Source organism: Echiichthys vipera (genome assembly GCF_963691815.1).
Source record: "Echiichthys vipera genome assembly, chromosome: 6".
NCBI classification, from domain to species: domain Eukaryota; kingdom Metazoa; phylum Chordata; class Actinopteri; order Perciformes; family Trachinidae; genus Echiichthys; species Echiichthys vipera.
In genome coordinates this window covers 16018736-16041679 of record NC_139831.1, presented here as the reverse complement: position 1 = coordinate 16041679, position 22944 = coordinate 16018736, and the positions used below count along the sequence as shown (strand labels likewise).

Sequence of the window (22944 nt, the reverse complement as noted above, 5' to 3'; positions counted from 1 at the left end):
TGGCTGTGACCTAGAGGGGATCTAACAGTGACAAAACAAGCATCTTCTACAAGTGGGTTGTGTGGGAATTATGAAACTAGGATGGAAGAAGGGGAGGAGATGAAGGGAGGGAAGAAAGGAGACCATTAAAGTAAAACGTGGTTTTCACCATTCTCACCTGTGGTCATTTTCAACAAATTCTTGCAAGTAAGTCATCAGGCCTGTCAACTGTGAATCAGTGACCACCAGGTATAGAATCAGAAGAGAACTAAACTGCTTTATTTTCACACGATGTATTGCAGGTCTATGAACTAGGGATGGGCATGAGTATTTAATTTGAAGATGTGGGATTGCATCCATTCCTCGAGGCCCAATCGAGTACTTGTTTTTCCAAATCTATTTTTAAAATGCAACACATCTCCCTGAATAATAGCCCCGAACGTTACCTCTTTCCCCCTCCATGTTGTCTGGGCCTTGCACAGTAACCCCCTCATGTAGTTCATACAACTTTTCTCGGATGGTGAGGCGAAGAGCCAGTTCCAAAAATCAAAAGGTGTTTGTGTCTAGGGTCAAGCGCGCACAAAAAAAAAATACCAATATAGAGTTAATTTGAAACGGGGACTACTTGAGGAACACACACACACACACACACACACACACACACACACACACACACACACACACACACACACACACACACACACACACACACACACACACACACACACACACACACACACACACACACACACACACACACACACACACACACACACACACACACACACACACACACACACACACACACACACACACACACACACACACACACACACACACACACACACACACACACACACACACACACACACACAGAGAGAGATCAAAAGGCTTATTATAATTGGTTTGTAAATGTGGTTGAGCTCACCCACCCACTCTCTCCTGCACATACACCAGCATACAGGCACCTTGAACTGACAAACATGCATTCATCTGCAATAAACTTGTCTGTATTTTATAGAATGTGTTTTATAGAATGGTACAGGAAGGTGCTGTTGCATGTGTAGGTGTGTTATGTAGCACTATACAGTGGATGACATCACAAAGTGACGCCTTGGGATGAGGGTGGGGATCTCCACCAGGAAAACAAAAAAACAGACCCCAGAAACACAGCAATAGAAACTGAGATACCAAACTGAGATACCGAAGAGGGAAGGGTGTTAAGGCTGGAGAAGTGGGATATGAAAATGATCCTCACATTATGAGGATTAATAATCATATATGCTCCTGGCCCTTTTCTCTCCTTTCCTCTGCCGAATCAAATTAATCACCAACGTTTCCCCCTAGCTCAGCCTTCCCTCTGCTCACTCTTTTTTATTCAACCACCTCTTCCCTCTCTCTCGCTCTTCCTCCCTTCATTCTTTTGCTAATTGGGCCATCTGAGGTGCCAACTTCAAAAGGCACCTGCTATCAAACACATTCTGAAAAAGTGAGAAAAGGACAGTTCAGGATATCTATACCCATATTAGATGAACAGTGTATGAATTATAGCCTTGTTCTGTACCTTCCAATAAATGGCCAACCAGCATTAAGAACAACCTGTGTTTGGATTCTGTTCACCCCTTATTGATATTGTTAAAATAAAGGGAGAAGAAAACAAATAGCAAAAAGTAGAAAATAAACACAAGCACTTCAATATGAGGAATTGAGAACCAGTGGCTTAAGAGAGAATGTGGGGATAAGTCTGCCATCTGAAACCTTACAGTAACTGCCTGACAGCCACACATACTTGCTCAGCCAAATATCTTTGCTGTTTACAAGTTTAAATAGTCCTATCAGGTTTCTGATTATAAGCCTACACTCACAAAGCACAGCAAATAAACAGCAAAAAATAGCAGCAGTCTTTTCCACACGTTTACAGGAAGAAGTGGCAGTGGTGGTTTCTCCACTTCACATATTGCAGTGGGATTTGGTTAGTTATGTCATAATCAATTCTGGTGAAAACCAAGCTGAATCACTGCCATCGAGCTGTACAGATGTACAGTGTAAAAAGTCTGGAAGAATATGCCTAAACAGCACAACAGTGGTGCACTTTCTGAAAACCTTGACTGTTTGCATCCTTAACAAGCCAAACCAAACCTATTGTAATGAGAAGTATGCATTACTACATAATGCATACTTCTCATTTCCCATGTTGACATCTTAAATATGTATTTCCATCCTGGTAAATAAGATGTTGAGCAGTGTACAACTAATGGTGGCCTTGGCTGAAATGGTTGTTCGCACGGCAAGCTAAGTAGTTTGAGAGGAGAAAAAGGTGAACAGTCTTGAGTTAAAGGAGGCTCAACTCAAATAAATGAAGGTGAAGCTTTTCTAGTCTGGACATTTTATATTCTTGCCTGACTTCAGAACCAATGTTGGAAAAGATCAGGCCGACTAGGGTCAAAGCTGATACAGCTGAATATAATTTTATCAAGCAGAAGGAGGTCTGCGAGTGTATGTGAAATTAAAAGCAGCTTAATTCGATCAGATGCATTATAAAAAAGGAAGAAAAAACCGAATTGAGGAAAAATTTAGGAAATGTTTGATTGTTACTGTAAATGCTCATAGATTCATTACGCATGTAAAAACAGCTTCAGTGGCTTATGCCTACGATAATTATGATTTCACATAATCAACTCTTGTTAGGGAGAAATACACCGGAACATAACACAACTTAGCTATAACTTCAACTAATATAAAGAATAAAGTTTTCAAAGATTTTTTTTGCAGTTTCCCAGGATTTGTTTAGTTACATTCTGACATGCTCAGCAGACAGAGGAAGACAGGAGGATGAAGGATAACTGGCCTGAGCTGAATTTGACCCTTTTTTCACTGAGAGAGAGAACAGATCGAGATACATAGCTAGAGATTTACAAAATGGAAATAACTAGATAGATAAAGAGCTAAATATAGAATATATGTAAATATATACGTGTGTGTGTGTCTGTGTGTGTGTGTGTGTGTGTGTGTGTGTGTGTGTGTGTGTGAAATTGTGTCCATGGGAGCTATGTGCAGCCACAGGGCGTGTCTCCCACCATCAGCTCTCTGCTCTTCCACCAAGCCTCAGAGGTCAACACCCCTGACCCTGCCCTGAGCATTCTATCCCCACCCTGCATGTCTGTTTTCTGTGTGGGTGTGTGCGTGCAACTCCCGACGGCGATGCTGGGCAGCTGATGGAGAGGAGGAAGAAAGGTCAGGGAGGGTCAGCGGTGGCTCTGTGTGGTGTCTGTCCGTTTGCTGGGTAACGAGGAAAGGGAGGCGCAAGAGGAGGAGGAACAGGATGATGAGGAAGAGTGAAGCTGGGCTTCCAGAGGTGAGGGATTAGGAGAAGGATAGGGAGGTCAGGAGAAATGCATTATGCTTTGAGCGGTGTGTTTAAGCAAGAGAAGGAAGGACAAGAGGTGAGGGGTCAATGTGCATAACCAGAGCGGGTTGATTATTGGGCGTGTACGCATGCGCAGCCACAGTCATACAGACATGTATACACAGTGTGGAATAAACCACACATGTGTACTCACAAAATCATAAGAAGCTTACACAACAGCTCAATTAAATCCCAATTCTGTTTTGAAGAATTTATTATTCCTAACTACCAAACAGATTTAAACACAGGAAATCAACATATATACAGAGCAATAAACACACTGTGCCAGAGGACTGTACTACAAAGCAAGTTTAAACCAGGACGTCTCTTTGTTATCTGGCTTCATTAACCCCAACAACTGCAGGCACACAACGGTGATTACCAACTCGATAAGTCAACCCGATCTAGCCATGATTGTGTTCAGATAAAGTTGGCGGTGTTTGCATCATATGACCAAATACAAACATGGACAAGTTTACAGGCAGCAGAGTAACATATTTTAGAAATGAAGAGCCAACTTTGATATTATTACAAAAAAGTTAAACACACCATTCAGGCAAAAAGCAACACAGTTGCAGCAGCCAAATGCACGAAGAACCGCTATCAAAAACTTGCTAACTGCGTGAATTTGAAAATTAATAGGCTTACAATATAATTGTATAATGGAAAGTTGCAGCAGGTACAGCCCCAAATCGAACAGTGCATCGGGTGCACAGCAGTGGTATTATAAAAGAAACATATGTGGTATGTGTGTATGAAACGGACTTAGGCGCAAATAAAAATAAATACAAAAACATAATTCAAAGCGGTAAGAAGGCTTACTTTCATATCTTTTAAGTCAAGTATAAGCTTTAGTTCAACAATCAGTCTCTGTTGTAGGATGATATCTGTTAACAAAATAACAATGAAATGGCCTTTAAATGCACACAGACTGTGGAACTCCGACATGTTACACTGGCAACATACAGCTCAAGAAGCTCACACATCAGGATGAAAATCTATTTAATTTATTCTCTCTTCTCTCACAATCTTCTATGAATCTTGATGCTTTTTTCCAAGAGAATTGATTGGCAGTGGGTACTATATTTATACGCCTTGATCTGTTATTTCAAACATAACATACTCTGAAGCAGGTTAGGTGCAAAGCCTAAGTTATTATGACGAAATACCCCGGTAAACACAGAAAACTCAGGGTTAAACCTAAACTAGCTAACCTCAAATCTCCTCCTGACACACACACACACACACACACACACACACACACACACACACACACACACACACACACACACACACACACACACACACACACACACACACACACACACACACACACACACACACACACACACACACACACACACACACACACACACACACACACACACACACACACACACACACACACACACACACACACACACACACACACACACACACACACACACACACACACACACACACACACACACACACACACACACACACACACACACACACACACACACACACACACACACACACACACACAGCTATGAAAAGGCCACGGTGTCTTTAGAGTCAGCTCTCAGAAAAGGTTATTAGACATCAACCGGAACAGACGGCTGTCTCCGCCAATAAAAAGTGGAGGCGTGGGAGCATGGGCTGGGGGGGTGGGGGGTGGGGTCAAATCAAGGAGTGACAGGCGGTCTTTCGGACTTGTTATACAGGTGAATGCAGATGGGACAGCTGCCAACATTGACATTTAACTGACATCAACAGCTAGCATCAGCCATGTGTGCATGCACACTGTTTATGTATTTGACATGAGCAAGAGTCACTGTGTGTATGCTGAGACTAAATCTGAAGGTCACATAGAATTATATACACACCCACACACAGTGTCTGTCTGTGATTTCTTGGTATCCTGGTTATGATATGAATATGGAGGAGTTAGAGCAGAAGGCCTAGTGACACCGGGACAAGGTGATAGGAGTGGACAGGTGTGCGTGTGTGAGTGTATACCCGTGTGTCAGCGCTTTGTGCCAGGACAGCAGGTGGCTAGTCAAAGGACATCAGTGACCTTCTCCTTATCCCTCCCTATACCCTCCTCTCCTTGTCCATCTCTCTCTCTGTCCCAAAGTCCCAACTCATCTCACATGGCGCTCCGTCTCCACGCAACACGTCACAGGCATGTTGTGAAGGTGAGGATACACAAACACAGGTGTGGGTGGTTTATTCATGAACTTGTGTGAGATGCTGTTTTGACACAATGTTGCTGAATAATGTAAATGTGCAGTGTGTCCTTCAAGGAGAGGAAGAGAAGGGTGAGAATGTGTGGAAAAAAGAACTAAATGGAAGTGTGTGCGTGATATTCTTACCTTTAGTGGCTGATGGAAGCAGAGCAGGAGGATTGAAATAGACATGGAGGGATGTGGGAGAGGTGAGAGAAAGAGAGAGACTGCTCATTACTGTGAAACACAACATGATTACAGCAGAAGGGCTATGTATTCACAAAAATCTGGCAAAATGATATCCATCATGATACAGGGGTTACGATTCAATGTTTTGTGGGATAAACTGCAATACTGTATTGCGTTTTTTGTTAATGGTCTCTTAAAGACAGCAATAGGGATAGGACAGTAGTCATGTTTATCACGGACTGTGTAAAAGAAATACTCACAATAAATTAATCATGGTTTCTATTATCAGAATGATAATGAATATGGCCAAATACTGGTAAAATATACAAGTGACTGGTAGATTTGCTTCACTCAAAACAGTGAACATTCACTAGCCATCTGACCAATAGACAATAGAGTTATTTTGCAACCTGCCTCCCATACTATGACTTTCTTAATGACATTTTTAATGATGATTTATGACTACCTTATTTGGGATTGTTTGAATTTCACCAAAAAGTTGTATCTTATCTGTGCAATAAAACAATAAAACATTTTTTCCCAAAAAGTGATTTCAGTGTGTTTTCATGCAGTTCTAAGAGTTCAATCATTTTGTCCAGGATAATTCTGACATGAAATTTTCATATCGTCCGATACCTACAGTAATGTAGTTTCAGAGGGTTACTAAAAATATATATAGTGTTTTACCAGACAACACATAATCACAATAGCAAAAGTCTAATGTATTAATCTTTTCTTACACCTTTAAACTGCAGTGGTAAAAACACACAAGCCACACACTCACTCTTTGTCTGTGAGGAGAAGGCCAAGGTGAGTTTGGCAAAGAGCTCATTGTTTTCAAATTGCCCCTCTTTTGCCTTGATCCAGAAACTCTTGTCAGAGAGCTCCTCGGGTCCGATCTAAGAGAGAGAAACAGCATTATGTACAGAGAGAGAAAGAAGAAGACTGAGGGAGATAAAATGAAGAAGAGAGATGTATAGTCTCTGTTAGATAACCATATCATCAAATTGACTAAATTTTCCCAATGTGCATCTGGCAGATAATGAGATGAGCAGATAAAGAAGTCGGAAAAACTAAATAAATGGCTGGGTGGTTAAAGGAAGAGGCAGGGGTACGATAGAGGGAGTAGAGAAGGGTGAAGGAAGGCACAACGAGGAAAGAAACAGAAGGAAACAGGTAGTTATTTACTCTAATCTACGCACTGTATCTCTACCCCAAAGCATCTCGAGCTTCAAAGCTTATACCCGCATGCAAAGAAATACAGAGGGTTATCCTTTTTTCCTCCCCCCCTTTCTTTCTCTCTTCACCTTTACTGCTCTCTCACTTAGTGTACGATACCTGCCTAAAATATCTTGATACCAATACTGAAACGATACCACAGACTGCCTTGTGCAGCTCTGATAGTGCCCGCATGTCTGTCAGCTAGATGTTTCACTAAGTTGGAGGTGTTGGCTCCCTTGGTCTGTATCGATTTAAAGCATCGTTTACAGACAGGCTTTGTGGTGTCCGTAGGCCTGCCTTCACTGTCGGCTACATAATACTTCCGTGTGTCTGCATATACACAAGCCTAGGATGATCAGCAGGAGGCAGGAGCACTCATGCCACTTTCAGCCATGTCTGTCTCGCTCTGTGACTGTCTGTCACAATGAAACCACACCCACTCTGGCTGCAGGCAGTAATGAAGCAGAGAGAAGCTGCATACAGACTGTCGCACAAAGTTCATAAAATGCCACTACTAATAAAACATTAAAATGGTATTGTTTTTAACGTCAGGGTACCGCAGAACCTTTCTAGTATCGGTTTACCGTGCAACACTACTTCCTTTGTCTTGGTGTTGCGCTCTCTCTCTGTATTCTGGTCACAAGTCACAATTAACTTTGTATATTTCCCCTTCACTTTCTGAGTGTTCTCATTAAAGCAAAAGAAAAAGAGAGAAAGTGAAACAGAGAGAACAAGAGAGAAAGCAGTGGTAGTAAATTTACAGATATCAGTCCTTTCATTATGGACAAAGCCTCAGGGATGGGGGCGTAGGACGGAAAAGACAGAGAGTGGGGGAAAGGAAATGTGATATGGGGATGAGCTGAAGGAGCAAGAAAGAAAAGCAAGAGAGCACGCAAAAAGGAGGATGAGACCAAGCCACAAAAAAAGTTAATTTAAATTACAAAAGAATACTGTCCTTTCTAGCAGCAATTTAATTATCTTTCAGTGGTGCAGTTAAAAGAAGGCGGCTTATTAAAAAGCAATTTCTGTGACATCCTTGTCAAACACTCTCACCAACCCGAGAGAGAGAGAGAGAGAGAGAGAGAAGCTAAATACTGATGAAGTCTACTGAAGCCATTAAACAGTAGCTTTAGGCTAAAGAAAGAAAGGGCTGTTTTGATGTTTTAACCATCACAGATGAGAGGGTTGAGAAGAACATGAAGCACATAGTCATGAGATACATGTATGCATGTAAGTCACTTTAGGTCAGAATCTCACTTTTAAAGCACTAGCTCATATTTCTCTCACACTGTTGCACATACTAAACAAGACCCTGAGCTCTTTCAAACTTCATTGTTAAATTGAGCACGGTAAGATGCAAAAATAAATACAAACTTAATTAAATTAGAATTATTTACAATATGGCTATAATACTTTTCCATACTCATGTGCTGGCTCAACTCAGCATGTGAGCCCAGCATGGCGGAGATTTGCGTTTCCATTACAACAGGGCTACTCGCTTTATGGTGGGTCTTCAGTGGCATGACTTTTTGCTGTTTTTGTAGTTATACAGTACGTTAGTATTTTGAAAGTATTTCTCTCGTCACAGAATTGTGTGTTTTGGATGTTATTAGCATATTGTCGGTGATGGGTCGATGATTTTGTTCCGGTGCTGTATACAGGTCTGACAAAAAGGTGGGTTGTCACAGGTTGGCCGTGGTGGTGATACGGTACCGCTGCAGGCGTGGCGGGCAGGCAGGCTTTGGCCCTACTCAGAGAAGGCACACCCCAGGCACGGCTCCGTGCATTAAAACTAGTTAAGGAAATGTAAGTCAGTGTGGCCGCTGCATTGTTTGGTGGGGCGAAAAGTGCAATGGAAAAACCACACAAAACAGGAGATGAACAGAAACGTCTGTTAAAGGAAATATCCACCAAAAATGACTTGCATACGGGCTTTCTACGGGCATAAATGTGAATAAGCAAAGCAAGAGAACTGCACTTTTCTTTTTTCCACAATATTTTTACACCACCATATAAATAACTGACAATTTTACAATCACTCTTTGAAAATTGATTATATGTTGAACCATCCATCTTAGGACTGACCTTGCTCCAGTTTGCTCTCTTTAGCTGGACCTCAGGCTTGTACTCCTTCTTAGGCTCGAGTCCATAAGGCAGTGAGGGTGGTGCAGGGGCCCCCCAGCCTCCCATGCCAAATGGTGGAGGTGGAGGCATGCCTGGGCCCGGTGGGGGAGGAGGCATACCAGGAAACCCAGGCGGTGGTGGTGGTGGTGGAGGTCCCATCCCTGGTAAGGGTGGAGGGGGTGGTGGTCCTGCCATTCCAGGGAGGGGCGGGGGTGGTGGAGGGCCTGGCATGCCTGGTAAAGGAGGTGGGGGAGGAGGAGGAGGAATACCGGCATTACCCGGTAAAGGAGGAGGGGGCGGGGGAACAGGCATGCCTGCATGTCCTGGTAGAGGTGGGGGTGGAGGTGGAGGGGGAATACCTGCATTCTGGCCAGGGAGAGGAGGGGCAGGTGGTGGAGGGGGCAAACCTGGTGTTGGCACAGGAACAGTAACTGTGACAACTTTTGTCTTGGCCTCTTCCAGCTCTTTAGACAGCTTTTCAATCTGCAGGGAAGTAAAGATACAGTATGTTATCATAAATATTGATTACAATCCTACAGGACATACTGCTGGATATTGTTTGTTGTTTACTCCTTGAATTGATATTTATTTTGTATAGCTTTGGCATTTTCAACCATTTCCAATGAATAGGCATGCCAACACAGCGATTAGATTTGAGAGGGAAAAAACGCAGAACAAAAGAGGGGAAAGAGCGACATAGAAAAGGATTAAAGCCTGGGCACGATTGAGTTTTGGGAGAGACGGGGAGAGAATGGAGGACAAGGCGCAGATAGAAAAACATAACGGGGGGAATTAAGTCCACAGAGGAATTCAAAAGAAAAAGTTTTAAAGAGAGAACAAACTTCTAAATTAGTAGTGAGGGTGAAATCAATTTTTTATTTCAACAGTGACATTCTAATCTCAGTATTTACATCAGCGAGGCTACAATTCTTGAGAAAGCTGCCCAAGTCATTAAAGTCAGCCAGCTAATACTGCCGATGAGAGAGGACTGGTATTTTGAATAGGAATAATCTATATGTGACTTAAAGCATACAAGTATAGAAGTTTTTTACTCTGTGTGTACTTGTAGATGTGTAAATTGTAAAGTGTGTATAGGAAAAGAGTGTCTGTATGCAGCGTAACTAATTGTTTGTGTCGTTTTTCTCTGACTTTGAAAAGAAGACATTAACAGACATAAAGGCCCTCCGAGGAAAGCTTTCTTAGTGAGGCAGCAGATGAAGAGTTGGGCACAACATCACACGGAGGGACAGTGAGAGATCTCTACATGTGAAGAAATCTTCAATGGGCAGTGCCTCAAACACAGAGAAAGTGAGCCATCTTAGTATGAGAAGCTTGTCTGATGCCTGGCTGGTGATGCTGGTGATGCTGTTGATTGCGTTGGACAACTGTGTGTGCATATGCGTGTGTTTAGGGCTTTTGCACGGAGAGACGATGACTCTGCTGCCATCAGCCACTTTGGATGAAGTGTATTTTGGAAGGTGTGTAATTCTCTTACTGACAGATACACACATACAAACACACAGAGCAACATCTTAATGTGGCTGTGAGCACACATGCACAGAGGCAGGCTGTTCTGGGTCACTCGGAATGTTTGTGAGTTTTGGTGTCACTGTGAGGCAGAGTCCAGCTGGTGTGGCAGCAGGACACTGACAGCTAAACAATCCTCATCTTTGCCTCCCTACTGCACACACACACACACACACACACACACACACACACACACACACACACACACACACACACACACACACACACACACACACACACACACACACACACACACACACACACACACACACACACACACACACACACACACACACACACACACACACACACACACACACACACACACACACACACACACACACACACACACACACACACACACACACACACACACACACACACACACACACACACACAACAAAGACACAATCTTGTATTTTGGCCTTAAAAATTCTGTTTGTCTCATCTCCATCCTTTCTGTTTCTTCTTCTTTTTTCTCCCTTTAGTCACTCTTTATTCTCCCATTCCCCCACTCTCCACGTTTTTTATTGAGTTTCTTAATCTCTAAAGGATTTGGCTTCTTCTCACGATATCCTTTAAGTTTTTTTTCCCTCTTTTCATGCCATGCTAGCAGTTGGCTAAATCATTTAAGGCCAGGGGCTTCTGTGTTTGTGTGGGTGTACATAGATGTTGAACAACTTTTTTTGGTGCTTAGACTTCTGCAATATTGTATTTCTCTAAGCCTCAAAGTATTTTACTTCTTGCCACTTTAGAAGTTTCTGATTTGTTTGTTTCCGTTTCCTTAAACAAGACTGATTCAATCATCTGACTCCATTTTTATTGATTCCCGCATGTTCTGATTATATTATATTGACAATGGCATCAAGTAATGATTGAGGTACTGTATGAGGTCTATTAGAGCTGGTCAACTTTGTCAAAGTGTCATACTACAGTAGGTCAAACTAATTTTTAATTAAGTGAATTCAGGCATTTTCTCTAGGATACAAACTAAAATGCTTCTATCTATCGAGCCCCACATAGAGAGGTGGGTGGGTGTATACGTTTGTGTGTACCTGCTGCTGCAGACTGCTTAGCTGTTGTTCAAGTCCCTGGTTCTCCTTTTCTCGCTCCAGCTTAGAAGTGGCAAGCTGTTCCTTCTCTTGGCTCAAGTCCTGCAGCTTCTGCTCATAGTCACCCTCCAGTTTCTTCAGCTCCACCTGCAACTCGTGGCGTGCTGTCAACTCTGCATCCAGCTAATACACATATAAAGGGTCATTGAGAGGGACACACTTAAATGCAGTATCTTAAAAGTGCTATGTAGAGCTTTTTGTGACTTTGCAGTTTTCGTGTAGTGGTCAACTTCAAGCTGCATCATCTTGAGGGTAATGTAATGCCTCATTGGTACCAGGATTCCTCAGATACTGTGTCACTGTTGTGAAAATAGTGTATGTATAGTACCAACAATGACAGAAACATTCACCTGGCAAACAAATCTCTTCCCCTGGATATGAGGCACAGACTGAGACAGCAAATAAAATGTTCCATGTGTAATTGCAGTAATACATTAGTTTTGTATGAGAAAAAATATTTTTGAGTACCCTAAAAATATAATAAATATTATCAAGCATTGTTTTTATAAAATGAGCAAAGAACAGATAAGGTGTTGCTTCAATTTAGAAGGGGCACTACCACAGGATTAGGTTGGGCAAGAAGTCTTCAAAGGCCAAATAATCTTCAGACAATTTTATTTAAACGATGGTTGAAGAGCATAAAACAAAATTGTTGAAATAAGCCAAATAAACATCCACCCGAAGCTACCAAAACACCAGGGTTCTCCACTGAAATGCCGGGACAGTGTTTGCCTGCATAAGCTTTTAGCCTCCCTCTTGAAGCTGCAGCAGTTTCCGAATCTCAAAGACCGGTAGAAGCCATTTCCTGCAGTCTAGTGCTTTCAGTTTCATTATATAATTTACACTGCAAATTAGTGTCAATTACTGAGTTAGGATGCTTCAGTGCACTTGTATGAACTCACTTCTCACTTCCATTTTAAAGCCTTCACAGCCATAAAGATAAAATACAAAAAATAGAGAAAGATTTTATCCCCAATTTTAATTTTCATACGTTTTCAAGGATATTTCTTCTAGGACACTTGAAAAACATTCAAGAGTATTTAAACAGATGACTACATGAACACATAGACACACATGGCTGTTTAACAGCAGATCCATTACTCTCTCTCGCTGTCAGCGTCCTGACAGCCTCATCCCTAATTCCTGCCAAAGAGACTGCCTGCAATTACCCCATCATAGACAACTAGCACTGGTGTGGGTGTGCGTGTGTGTGTGTGTGTGTGTGTGTGTGTGTGTGTGTGTGTGTGTGTGTGTGTGTGTGTGTGTGTGTGTGTGTGTCAACAAAAAGGTTCATGTAATGTGTGCTTGTGTGGATGAGCCTGTGCCCAATGGATATGATCCCATATGACTGTGTGTTTTTATGCGTGTCTGAATGAGGGCTAGTTTCAGCTCCCTCTTTGCAATTATCCTGTCACTAGGACAGAAATACTAGGGCAGCAGCACACCGTAATCAAGGCATTTACCACCTTGCGATTGCGTGTGTGTGTGTGTGTGTGTGTGCGTGTCCGTGTGTGTGTGTATTGCACCTGTAAGAATATGCTCACATCCTAGTCATCCCTCCCTTTTTCACATTTGTCATCCCATGTCAGACAAACACTGGTCATATAGAATGTTGATGTGTGAGGGAGAAATGGTAGCTTTCAAGATGTATGATTTTCTTTTGTGTCTAAATGACTGAAATAGCTTGTATGCTTCCAGGATGACTTATGTCTATGAGTAATGTATGCTGTCATTATGTGAATTAATTTATGTGTATTTCACCTTCTTCTCCAGCTCAGCTGCCTTTGCCTCGCTGGTTTCCACCTTGGTCTGGTCCACCATGTTTTCTGTGGACAAACAGAGAGGACAGAAGCAAGGAAATGAGAATGGATAAGGGTTTCCGACAACACACCTGCACACGCCTGGGTGTAAAGACATCGCACCCTTCAGTCTGGCACATGCTGTGCGCCCACATACATTCACAAACAGATGCATACACAGAGAAAGCATCCTATCTGTCTCCCTATTTCTCCTTTATTGCACTACTCTCATCTCATTACAACAGGATGCCATCTGTTGCATGCAACATCATTACCTTTTATGTCGCCAATACATACACATTTTGTGTTTGTTTATGTGTGAAAAAGGTGGGAGCACATTGATTTCCCTCTATATGAAATACATCTCACACCAGTTAATATAATTTTTTTATATTCAAGAAGGAAGGACCATGTAATATGCTGGAAGTAACCTGTTGTTGAGGTTCTGCTTGGCAGAGGACAAGGTGAGAAGGACACAGGTTGACCATCAGGGTACTTTGACAGAATAATTGCAGGGCCTACAGGTGGTTCAGTGCCCAAGGGCTTACCCAGCATGTGCCATAAAAGAACTAATTAGCATGAAGATGAATGCCACAAAGTCACTGGATCAAAGACAGCTAATCATGATGCCCAGGAGAGGGATCAAAAAGATAGATAGCAGAGATAGAAGGGCTGCGAAAAGCTAAAATAGAAAGTGAATTATACAGATTGTGACGCGATAAAGTTTGAGTCTTCAGTTGCAATGGAAATGTGGCTTGTGAAAAAAAGGAGGTGAAACTATGCAAGATCTAGATAAGCTAGTAAGCAAGGCAGAGCAAAATTCAGAAATCTATTTTGTGAAAGAGAAGATTTTGCCGGATGAAAGAACGTCACAATATGCCAGCCCACATACAATTTCAGAGCGTGCATTTGGGTATGAGTTTACATGGTTATTGGATGTGTAATGGAAAGGGGGGTGGGGGTTCCTTCTGTCATGGTGGCTAGGCTAAATGGGACAAACTTCGAATAGTGAGCACTGAGGGAGCTAGAATGTAGGGGGGAAACTGTGCTGAATTTCAGAGTTCAAAGAAAAACACTAAATAATGCATGCAGGGCAGAATTGGGCTGCTTTCCACCGATAATAACTCTGGCAGCCTTTAAGGAGGCCAGCCAGCGTGTGTGTGTGTGTGTGTGTGTGTGTGTGTGTGTGTGTGTGTGTGTGTACGCAGTTAGAAGCAGTGCAATTAGAGCCTCCTGCGGAGAGCAGCGGAGACCTGCCATAAAGGACTATTGAACTCTTGAGACATAGGCATGCACCTCCATTATGCTCTGGTCTAGTTTACTCTAGTCAGTAGGTGTTTCCTGGTCAACATTTAGTGCTGTCACTCAAGTCTTCAATTCCACATGCACATATACCAGTGTGCACCACTTTTCACCGAAAGCATTCCATGTGAGTATATGATAGTGTGACAGGAAATGACAAGGATGAGTGGCCCTCATGTGACTTTCTTGATCTCCCCCAAGTAACCCCTGTAGCTTTTAGGTATTCTGTGTCTTGCTCATGTGCACTTAGACAATAGGTGCACAATTTTTTAAACACTCTTTTTCATACTCTCCATTAAAAGACCATTTCCTAATGTGCTTTAAATGTAAAAATACAGTCTTCGTTCTGTGCAAAAAATGTGTTACAAAGTGTATCTGAAGCCAATGTGAGGCTTCAGCAATCTGAGTTAATCAAGTCTTTTTAGAATGACCTTTTTCTGTTTCTCCTGATACAGTCGGTGAGCTGCATTAGATGCTTTTTAACACAAAGAGGGAACTGTACTGAAAAGAGTTGATTTGATGAACTGAAACTGCTGAAGCCTCATAAGCACTGGATAAACTTTGGGATGCATTTCTGCACAGAATGAGGACTGAATATTTAGTTCCTCATCACTCCCACTGGAAGCGCATTAGGATATGATCTTTTAATGGTCGGTATGAAAAAGAAGAACAATCACAGAAGTAAAATCTGTGTCAGTGTTATTTAATATGGACACCTGACTATTGTTTTAAGACAGACTTGAAAAAATTGTGAACCTATCCTTTAAACAAAGGGGACGCTTGCAGACACATGCACCTGAGCACTGCTGACTTGAATAAAATTAATACATTTCTAACCAGTGACTGAGCGTTACCATTTATCTATCATTGTGTGTCAGGGATCAAACATTAGAGGAGGACTAAGACATTTCCGCCACTATATTGTGAAATCAGACTGTAGGTTTGCTTAGTTTAGGACAAAGCTTTTATCCTCTTGATAAAGTTCTATGATACCTATACCACCAATATGACTGTAAGACCTGTAGCACAATTCAGCCTACACTCCCTCTGGCTCCACCCTGTGGTGTTTCTGGGACACGACACATTTGACAAACATGGTTCCAAATTGTATTATACATATTATGACCAAATTAAATCACATCAAGCAGGTACAATGACATTGACAGCAACACAAATTGTGTCAGTTATTAGAGTGGGTTAGGCCAAAAGTAAAATATGGTTGAAGGTTTTAAATAGCACTGCACCACAATGTTTGATTTTTCTGGTCTTTGTTTATTTGGTTTTTAATACATTTGAAAGTGAGTGTAGCTCAAATTTTTAAGTATTGATCGGCAAGAAGGCCCCATGTACAGAGAAAGAGAAAAAGGAGACTTTATTAAAATGTTTTTTGATTGAACAACTCACCTATCAAGCCTTCAATGTTGAGGCTGAGGTTACGACACTTGAAGTCGGGGTCCGCTCCATTTCTGTGAAGCACGATCTGAGCGATACACTCGTCTATCAACTTGTAGTACTGAGGCCTGTGACAGATTTATAGAGAGATGGATTAAGAGATGGAGAGAAAGAAGTGGAGAGACACAGGGGAAGATAAGAAGTGAAGGATGGAAGGAGGGTGACAATGGAGAGGAGAGTTATTATGTGAATGTGTCACTCTCAACAACACATTTTGTATGTTATCTCCACAACGACAATTATAGCATATGCATGTATTGTACAATACCGGTGTGGACGGCATTAACAAGAAATCAGGCACATCATGTGAGCAGAGGATGGCACTGGAAAAGAGCAAGTAGGTTCATTTGTTCAGACAAATGTGTGCAACTGAGATTGGCTGTCTGTGTGCATGACAGTTTGAGTTTCTTGTCACAAAGATTGATTGTGTTCGTGAGAGTGTGTTTGTGTATGTCCAGCGCTCCGTGTCTGATCAAGCCAGCTTCACACAGACACTCAATTTTGGAGGTGTCTTATTCCCTGACCCCATTAGATGCTGCCACAGTCACAAACTCAATACTTTTATTTATTCTGCCTCCCTCCCTCCCCTCCCTCCCCTGTCTCTCTGAGTCACTCTGCCTTTGTCTAACACTTATTCCACTCCTTCAATATACTTCAAGGTTCTGTTTTGTTTTTTTTCTTTCTAAAGCTTAGATTTATCCGTGGAGCGAGAGAGACATCTAGTGTCATTCTGAAAAACTGAGTCAAAGTGAAATAGATTTGTATTTGGGTTCATCCTAAATCTGGCATTCTTCATGAGCCTTAAAACATTAAATTTAGATTAGGTTATTAGGTATATTATGAAAACGGTAAGAATGTATATATTTGGCTAAATACAAATGTCATTGCATATCTAAACTACATCTATTAAGCCTTGTACAGTCTGTGCATTCACGTCAGTTCATTTGTGTATTCTAGTAAATTCTCAGGCCTCTACTTGAGTTTAAAACATGGTAAAACCGAGTATGAAAAAGTAGCAAAGCAGCAGGTACTCTTACATTCATTTCCACACAAATGCAAAACCTTCTATCACTTGTACATTCCTACCCAGCAATTTACCTCAACGCTCAATTTCTTCTTCATTATTGTCTCGCCCTCCACCTCCCTTCTCTTTTCATCTCTGTAATTATTGAGCTGTATTTTCTGCCACTCTACAGCTCTCCCTCCCACCCTCACTTCCTCTCTCCCTGTGGAGTCCATTACAGACCGCCTCTATTGTGTTCCGCTGGACCACCTGGATGGAAAAAGCAGGATCGGAAACAGTGAGGTAAAAATACCTCAGCTTGGACCATTTGTTTGGGCAACCTAAGTTTTCCATCCCCAACTGTGGTAAAAAATAAACCACAATTTCCTGCCTGCCTGATACCATCAAGGCAACACCGATCAACAACACATCTAACTCAAATGTGTGCATTCCTGCACATGTTGTGTATTTTCTGTGATATTAAGTAAAGCAAACTGTTCCTGTCTTTTGATAGTATGAAAGTGGACATGCATGTGTAAATGTGCATACACTATGCCGTACAACTCTTGACTTGTCCTTAACATTATTTTACCCCTGGTTTGTCATTCAATTATTCACTCTTCCTTTCTCCTCTGTTTCCGTAGCTAAACCCCCAAGGGCTTTGGAAGACACAGGGAGAGACATTAGCATATTTCTGGCGATAAGAGGTGATGGCGTTCATTTCTATTAAAATGGAATTGGACTTTGCATGTATTAATTTCTCAGCCTTTGAACGGTGCTCTAGAAAAACAAACAGCAAATGGAGGACTGGGCTGAGGAGGATGAAGAAAGGATCGGAGAAAAGGAAGAAACTACTTCTTAAGTTTTACTTGATGGTGACTTTAGCTTATTTAAAATACATATCATTGACTGCATTGGTACTGCAAAATAAATTGTACTTTCCTGTATATTTATGATATTGCTGTATGATTCTGCAATAAGATTTCTGCCTCCTACTTCTACTAGAGTACTCTGAATTTGCCTTGTGCTACATGCAGCTTTTTTCTGTGCCTAATCATTCAGAACATTTCAACAATTAGCATTATTCTAGGTTTATCATATCCATGAATGACTCAGGGTTTGACAATGACAGTTGACACATTTCCATTGGAAACCATTTTTGAGAAATTGGCAACCACCTTTTTAACATATAAAAGAGCAATGATAAGATGACTAAAAATTAAAACCTACTTTCAGTTTCGGCAACCATAAGCTGATGCCTGGTTACAAGCCTGGCAGCACTTTTAAAAGTTAGTGTTAAGCCCTGTGACTATGTGAATCCCTCATGATACAGTTTGTGCTGCCTTGTCACGTAACAATATCATATTAGCTCTAATATATGAGCATATCTGTGAGCAGGCGCATGTGTTAGAGTATCGAGTATGTATGAGTGTGTATATGTTCATGTGCTACCTGGCCAAATAGTCATTACGGATGAGCAGCAAGTGCTGCATCAGGGAGAGGAAGTGGGTTTCGCCCTTGGAGTCCTTTACAGTGTTGACTAGTATATCAAACACTTCCCTCACATCACTGAAGCAAATGCAGTTAAGGCTTAATCAACACAATAAATGAAAGAGTTTAACACAAAAATAAAAACTACATTCAAAAGTTCACATCTTCAGCAATCTGCAAAATTCTGAATAGTCTCACACCAACTTTTGCTGCATATATTAATTATACAAGTCCTGTAAAAAAACAACTGAACACGGTCATTGGTGCACTTCAGAATTAAAGTTAAATACATGTCAAACAGAGACCAGACTTGTAGTCTATCAAATAATCTTTGTTGATTATATCTTTTACAACTACCACAATCAGTTCTATCACACAAGTATGTTTTTACGTGTTCATTCAGTGTTGCAGTGAGGAAGGCAGATTATGTTTACACTGTATTGGTTATCCCTGGGAGACACCTGGTGCTGAAAATTATAACTGCAGATCATGAGCAGCAAGGAGAATTACTGCTGTTGGTGAAATTTCTTTTTAAGCCGTCTTTAAAAAGAAAAAAAAAATTACAGTCAGGGTGACTTTCATTTATCAAAGATCCGAAAACATAATTATTTGTGTTGGAACGATGTTAACTGTATCGTCCCATTTAAATAAAAAAGTGCATTTAGTGATAATGATAAGACATGGTACTTTGCATCCTTTCCTGTTATTATGTATCTTTGTCAAATCAGGTGAAAATCATTATATAATAAAAAGCTAATTCTGAGGAAACAAATGCATATAATTCTATATCACATCTATGTAAATTGCACAAATTATTTCATTATAAAAACCTTATGAAGGTTATTAATTTGCTTATCAAACCAGCAAAGTAACAAACTCGAAACTACAAGCATGAAGAGTTGTAACCAGGTATATAGATTTTGAAGGTCAAAAAGTTGAACCTGACAGTTTCTACAGAGGGACAATTTTGCCCAGTGGAAGGATATTCCATCTCAATCCGGATGTCATCAAGACGTGCTTTGAGGTCCTCAGAGTCATCTTCAGCCTGCTCATCAAACACCGTGAGTTGCACCCTCAGCTCTTCGTTTTCTATCGACCGCACCTCCTGCAGGGAGAGCAATGAGATGTAGGCAGAGAGGAAGGATGACAGAAGAATGTGACAAACATTGAGTTTGGGACAGTTTAGAGAACATTTTTACAGCATATGAACGTGTGTCAGCAAGACAGAGGCACCAAGGGTGAGAGATTCATGAAGAGTAAGGATTTGCAAGTGTGTGTGTGTGTGTGTGTGTGTGTGTTTGTGTGTGTGTGTGTGTGTGTGTGTTGTTAGAGAGTCACTTTGAGAGAACATCAAAAGAGAATGTTTTCTGTACCGTCAGCAGGTCTCTGAGTCCCAATCTCAGCAGTTCAGAGCGAATATGGATCCTGAAGTCCAACTCTTCTCCCCGGCTTATCAAAGCGTTGATTAGCTGCATGCAGCCACCCTGTATAAAACACACTGGAAAGTCAGCTTTACAGTTTAGACTCACTGGATAGATGATACTACTATAATACAAAATACAATACTTGTCAGCTGAGTCTGTTACACTGCAGAGTGCTCTAAGTAGTGCTGTCTATCAAATGCTACTGGGTTGGTGTCATTTGTCAACAAAAACAAACATGGGCATTTATGAGTAAGTATAAGTATATGTGTGCATGTGCACCTTAAGAGCAATGTTGTGATTTTTCATGCCAGTAAGGAGAGGCTGAAACCTCTCAATGTCCCGTCTCTCTGCCTCCTCCGTAATGGCCTCCAAAACACGCTCGTGACTGCAAAAAGCACAGTTATGCACATCATATAAAATGCTGTTACATGTTGTTACATAAAATAACAATACAAATACACACAACAAGCAATAAAAAAAGGTATGAAGAATTAAAAAGTATATTCTGTTGCTTTATTTGAAAGCTATTAGTGAAACTTGACCTACAAAGATATGATATGCAATTGTTCAATGTTAATGCTAGGTTGCTAGTTGTTGCCAATAGAGCAGTTAAAGACTGTAACTTATATAATACTATAATACTCATGACTTCAAGAAGTGGTTGCCTAGGGCCATCATTTCTGTTCAACATATTAAATGCCATGGTGTAAGCCTTTAGCTAATGCTTACAGGTTCTCAGGATGTTCCAATATCGAGATTGCAGAGAGCAGCTTGACAGCATCCACCATCATATGAGGCACCCGAGGGTTGATGGCTTTGACCAGCAGAGGAATTCCCTCAACTGACTCCAGCATGGATTTTAGACCGTACTAAAATGGAGAGAAAGGAAGCAGATGAGAGAAAGCTAAATTAGGTAAAATCCTTTAAGGTTGATTTCTGCAGCAAGACAAAGACCACACTTTCATGGTTCAAATGATAGTGTTTACATCAGAGGAATCAGAATCAATTGGTCTCTGGCAGGCACCACATCATTGATGATTAATGTGATGGATTGTAAAGAGATGCAAACTAATTGCCTAGTGTTAGACGCATTACCACCCTGAAAACTCAAAGCACTCTCAAAAGGTAATCAGTGACTGTATTTATTGTAATGAACTGACCAAAGTTGGTCAAGTTGACTTCATCATGCCCTCTAGAGGAAGAATTGCTACACTACAATAAAGACACAAAATGGAATAAAAATGATTCTAACATTGTACTTATTCTATTACTTACAGCTACATAAAACAACTACGTGCATTCATACCAAAGAAATACTTTGGTATTCTGATGTAGGTAAAGAGTCAATTTCCTTACCTTGTTGTTCATAAAGGCTTTTAAACAGCGAATGATCTCGTGTTGACATTTCACTCCCATCATTCTAGTTGGTGGGATGAGAGAGACGACAGATACTGAATGACATTGCAACAACATTGCTAAAGAGGATAATTGTTTATTCTGTGGTTTAAGTGTCTTACGGGTACTCGTCCTTGTCCTCCTGTAGTTTTCTAAGCAGGTTCAACAGCAGAGCCAGCCCCTCATCTCCAAAGTTCTGCACCCAACTGAAGTGACGAGACGACATGATTAGTACACTGTTTGACATGTTCCGATTGACATTTTCTGGGAATATATTTTGTTCACAACATAATTTTCCTATTACAGTTTAAAGATTGTCTTTTGTGTTGCTGGTTTGACTTTTAACCTAATGAATAAGAGATATGTTGACAATGGCCACAAAGGAAATACTGCCTACAATCGTACTTACAAGTTGGGTTTGATAGCCATGTTTTATTACTAGACTAGCATGACCTACATTAATTTCACAATTTCACAATGTTGGAATCTTTATTTGCCTTAAAAAAAAGAAAGATGGAACATTGACTCCTGTGGGGGTTGTTGGCTCTAATCATTTTACAACAGCAAAATTATCTTGGTTTCCCCTGGTACATTCATCTCTGCTCGCGCAGCTGAACTTTCCTCTCTCTGTCTGATTCAGTTTCATACACACGCAGACAGCGATGGCGAGAGTCTGTCTGTGTCTGAAGTTACTTAACTGTAATGTTGTGAACTTAATGCAGTGTTTGTACAGTGTATCTGTCAGTGCAACAAGTCCTCAAGACCCAATGCCAAGACTTGTGCTTGCTTTGAGGTGAGGGGTTAACCTTTGAGGTGGACCAGCTATTCTCATATTAGTGACAAGCCGCTCGTCCGAGTTTAGCTCAACCCCACCCCCTGAGTAAAACTGAATGGAATAGAATTGAGTCAGTATTGGAAGCTTCTTTAGAAGCGTATGTGAATAGGTCTGTATCACCTTTGCTTATCTGTCAAGATCAGTCAAGTTTCAATTGGATTAAGGTCTGGACTCGAATCACACCTCGATGATACAATTATTGTATTTATCTGGTTTGAGGTTTTATTTTCATAGACACTGTATGAATCTATATATATATATATATGTGTGTGTTTTACCTGACAGGGTTGTTATTAAGAGAGACTCGCAGAGATTCCAGACAGCTCAGCAGCTGTGTGTCTCGGTAGTCTGACTTTAACTCCTGGATGTACATCATGGCTGATTTGGAACTCTCCTTCTGGTTTTGACCCTAATCAAAAATCACAAAAAACAAAATCACTTCGTTTATATTTGTTTTCTTACAGGTTATAAT

At 41.1% G+C, this 22944-nt stretch overlaps 1 protein-coding gene across 1 annotated transcript in view; it reads right to left on the bottom strand.

Annotated features, from left to right (window-relative positions):
- The window catches only part of diaph1 (diaphanous related formin 1), a gene marked incomplete at its 3' end in the record, with an annotated part of 86058 nt that overhangs the window by 38623 nt on the left and 24491 nt on the right, over positions 1 to 22944 (bottom strand). The window contains exons 5-18 of the mRNA XM_083914974.1: positions 22751 to 22881; positions 21760 to 21843; positions 21599 to 21662; positions 20972 to 21111; positions 20522 to 20627; positions 20192 to 20302; positions 19805 to 19923; positions 18780 to 18896; positions 16277 to 16392; positions 13533 to 13597; positions 11715 to 11894; positions 9094 to 9615; positions 6572 to 6686; positions 5524 to 5669 (exon numbers count right to left, since the gene is read on the bottom strand). Coding sequence (XP_083771100.1) covers positions 5524 to 5669; positions 6572 to 6686; positions 9094 to 9615; positions 11715 to 11894; positions 13533 to 13597; positions 16277 to 16392; positions 18780 to 18896; positions 19805 to 19923; positions 20192 to 20302; positions 20522 to 20627; positions 20972 to 21111; positions 21599 to 21662; positions 21760 to 21843; positions 22751 to 22881 — 2016 coding nt within the window. The remainder of the gene's footprint in view (positions 1 to 5523; positions 5670 to 6571; positions 6687 to 9093; positions 9616 to 11714; positions 11895 to 13532; positions 13598 to 16276; positions 16393 to 18779; positions 18897 to 19804; positions 19924 to 20191; positions 20303 to 20521; positions 20628 to 20971; positions 21112 to 21598; positions 21663 to 21759; positions 21844 to 22750; positions 22882 to 22944) is intronic.